General features: G+C 62.6%; 1 protein-coding gene across 1 annotated transcript; it reads right to left on the reverse strand.

The window, feature by feature from the left end:
• EN2 (engrailed homeobox 2) lies at nucleotides 1-2,763 on the reverse strand (the record flags this gene model as incomplete). The annotated part of the gene is made up of 3 exons (XM_041408408.1): nucleotides 2,747-2,763; nucleotides 1,961-2,223; nucleotides 1-308 (listed from the first exon to the last, which is right to left on the reverse strand). Coding segments are annotated over exons 1-3 (588 nt in total), but the record flags the coding sequence as incomplete, so codon positions are not given.
• Nucleotides 2,764-3,165: the final 402 nt, after the last annotated feature.

Genomic DNA, 3,165 nt, shown 5'->3' on the forward strand with positions numbered 1-3,165 from the left:
GTCCGACTTGCCGTCTTTCGCCGTGGTGGAGTGGTTGTAGAGCCCCTGGGCCATGAGGTGCACTGCCAGGGAGTTCTTACTGCCCGTCGCCTTCTTGATCTTGGCTCGTTTGTTCTGGAACCAGATTTTGATCTGGGACTCGTTGAGCCCGAGCTCCTGGGCCAGGCTCTGCCGCCGCTGCTCTGTCAGGTACCGGTTCGTCTGGAACTCGGCCTTGAGTCTCTGCAGCTGCTCGGCGGTGAAGGCGGTGCGAGGCCGCTTGTCCTCCTTGTTGGGGTTCTTCTTCTTTGGTTTGCGGGAGCGGGGACCTACGGCCGGGAGAGAGGAGAAGCACCGACACCGCCGCGCTCTGCTGCGGGCAGAGCTGCCGTCCGGGGGGCACCGGCCCCGGCAGCACCACCCCCGCCAGGGGAAGGAGCCGCTTTGTGCCTCCGCTGCCGGGGATGCTCGGGAGGCGGCGGAACGGGAGCCGCAGCCCCCGGCGCCCCCGCGCTGCCCGGCTGGCCCCCCTCGGCCCCCCCGGCCCCTTCCTCCCCAGCCAGAAACGCAGTTCCCGAGCCTCTGTGTCCCGGGAATGCCCGGCAAGCAGGGCCAGAGGCACGGAGCTCAATTTTATTTTTAAGAATTTTTTTTTTTAAGAAAACCCTTATACATAGTCGCGACAAAAATTACAATGGAAATCCTCTTGCAGTTTACTTGGCCAGAAGCATTCCGCCCCTCCGCTGCAGTGCCCATATGGCGCTGCACGGCCCGATCCGAATCGCCAGGATTATTCTCGGGAATATTATTCTCGGCAGCACAAGGAGCCTTTTCTGCCCGGGCCGAGCCATTGTGAGGATGTATGTTAATTAAATATTAACAAAGGAGAGCACTGGAGAACAATGGAGTAAATTCCAATTCAGCTCTGAATATTACCTCTGAGTAAGAGTTTGTTTCCAGATATTACGAACTAATTTTCGTCTCGTTTTACGATCCCTTCCTCAGCTAGCCGACTCCCGGGTGAAAATCCTACCTCGCCGCTTTTTTAAGAGAAAGACCCATAATTTTTTTTTTTCTTTTCCCCGCTAGCAGATCTCCTGCCTGATGTTTCCCATGCCTTCCTCCAGTGTTTTCTACTTGTTTTTAACCGGGATTTTACCGATGTGCCGGAGCCAGCCCTCCTGTCCCCGCGGTAGCGAAAGGACATTTTACCCCCTGCTTGTTATTTTAATTTTTTTTTGTTTTAATTTTCATTTTTTTTAAAGATAATTTCAGGACGTTCTGCCTAAGCCCTTGCCAAGGGATGGACTCTGCCAAAGAAGTTTCCCGGCTCTTGGAAATGTCCTCCGGCCCCCACAGAGCTGACCTACAGCATGTGGGGGGAAATTAAAAGAAAGAAAAGAAACGGCGGCGGCTCGGAGGCCTCTTTTAGAGAAATAAACCATCGCGGATCGTTTTTGGCCAAAAAGACTAATCAAAACAAGGCGAGGCCTATGGAAATGCCACCTCTCCTTCCCAAAACCCAGCGCAGGGGGGGTTTCCCGGCAGGGAAAAGGAGAGCTCGCCGAGAGGATGAGCGGGGAGCCCAAAGACAGTTTGTTTTTTCCTCCCTCTTTGATAAAACTCGTCAGTTGGTGGGAAATGCCCCGAGCCCAGGCGGCCTCAGCTCCGCCGCGGCGGCGGGGACAGAGGGAGGGACCCCCGCTCCCTCCGCGTCCCTGCGGCTCCGCGCACCCCCGGCCGACCCTTCATCCTCCAGCTTTTCGGGCCATTTTAAGCAACTCGCCCACCCGCCAAAAAAACCCCAAAAAGCAAAACCCAAACAGGAAAAAAAAAAAAAAAACAAAAAAAACAGAAGAAGACGGGGAGGGAAAAGAGAGCGGGGTCTTTTCCACGCCGCTTGCCGGCCTCGCGGGCGGCGGCGGCGGCCCGGGGAGCCCGGGGAAGGGGCTGCGGCCGTGGGGAGCGGGGCAGCGCTTACCTGAGGAGGGCCGGTCCGAGTACCGCGTGCAGTACACCCAGGCGGGCCACAGCATGGGCTGGTTCCCGGCGTTGGAGCTGGCCTGGGAGCTATCCGAGTCCGAGCTCACCGACAGGTCGCCGCCGCTCAGCCCCCGCGCCTTCAGGGCCGCCTCCAGCGCCGCGGGGTCCCCCCCCTTCTTGGCGGCGCCGTGCAGGGCCAGCCCGTGCCGCCCGCCCTGCGCCGCGCTACGCCCCGGCGGCCGCCGCCGCCGCGCCCGGGCACTTCCACTCGGGTTGTTGTCCTTTAGGTTTTAACGGGGCCCCCGCCGCTGACGTCGCCGGCCCGGGCGCTCCGACACGTGCCTCGGGCCAATGGAAGGCCGGGCGAGCGCACACGTGGTGCGGGGCGCCCCGGTAAGTGACAGCGCCCACGCCCCTCCCCCGGACGGGCCCGGCCGCCGCGGGGATGCGCGGGGGGGAGCCGGGGGTGCCCCGCCGCGGGGAGCGCACCGCTGCCCCCCGCCCGCCTGTGCCCCCCAGCCCTGACCGGCGATGAGTTACCGGCGGTTTAATTGTCCCGGTGTTTACCGGGGAGGGGGCCGGCATCCCACAATTCCTTGCAGAAACGCATAAATAATATTAAGCGAGCGGCGGCGATACAAAGGGGTCCGGCGGGGGGGGCGGAACAGGCCCGGCCCGGTGCCCGCGGGCTGCTCGGGGGTTGCGTCCCCTCCCCGCAGCGCGGTTCGGCGGTAATTGACTCGTCCTTCCCGCAGCCGGACAGGAGCTTTTGATCTGCCCTGACCGCTCCCCAAACGGCATCGCGGCGCCGTGCTGCCCCCCAAAACGCCGGCCCGTCACCCTCTGGACCCCGCAAAAGCCCTTGCCTCTTTAGGACGGGAAAGCTGCCGCACCTGCTTTGCTTGTGTTTAGGGAGAAACACCCCGGAACAAAATTAGGGAGCAAGGTGCGACTGGATGTACGAAAGGCCGGGGGGGCTGAACAGGTTGCAGGGCTCGGATCCTCCGTGGGGAAAACGAGATGGGAGCGAGAAGGCGGGGGCGCGTCCTCCCCCCGCAGCCGACCCGAGATCCCCGTCCGGGGCCCGCACGGTGCCACCGCCCGACGGGGCGCACCCCGAGGAGCTGCGCGGCCCCGCCGAGGGCCGAGCAGGGTGGGGAGGGGATGGCTCGGCCCCGGTGTCCGCCGCACCCCGACGGCCGG

This window comes from Onychostruthus taczanowskii, unplaced genomic scaffold, assembly GCF_017590055.1.
Source record: "Onychostruthus taczanowskii isolate IOZ18803 unplaced genomic scaffold, ASM1759005v1 scaffold3, whole genome shotgun sequence".
NCBI classification, from domain to species: domain Eukaryota; kingdom Metazoa; phylum Chordata; class Aves; order Passeriformes; family Passeridae; genus Onychostruthus; species Onychostruthus taczanowskii.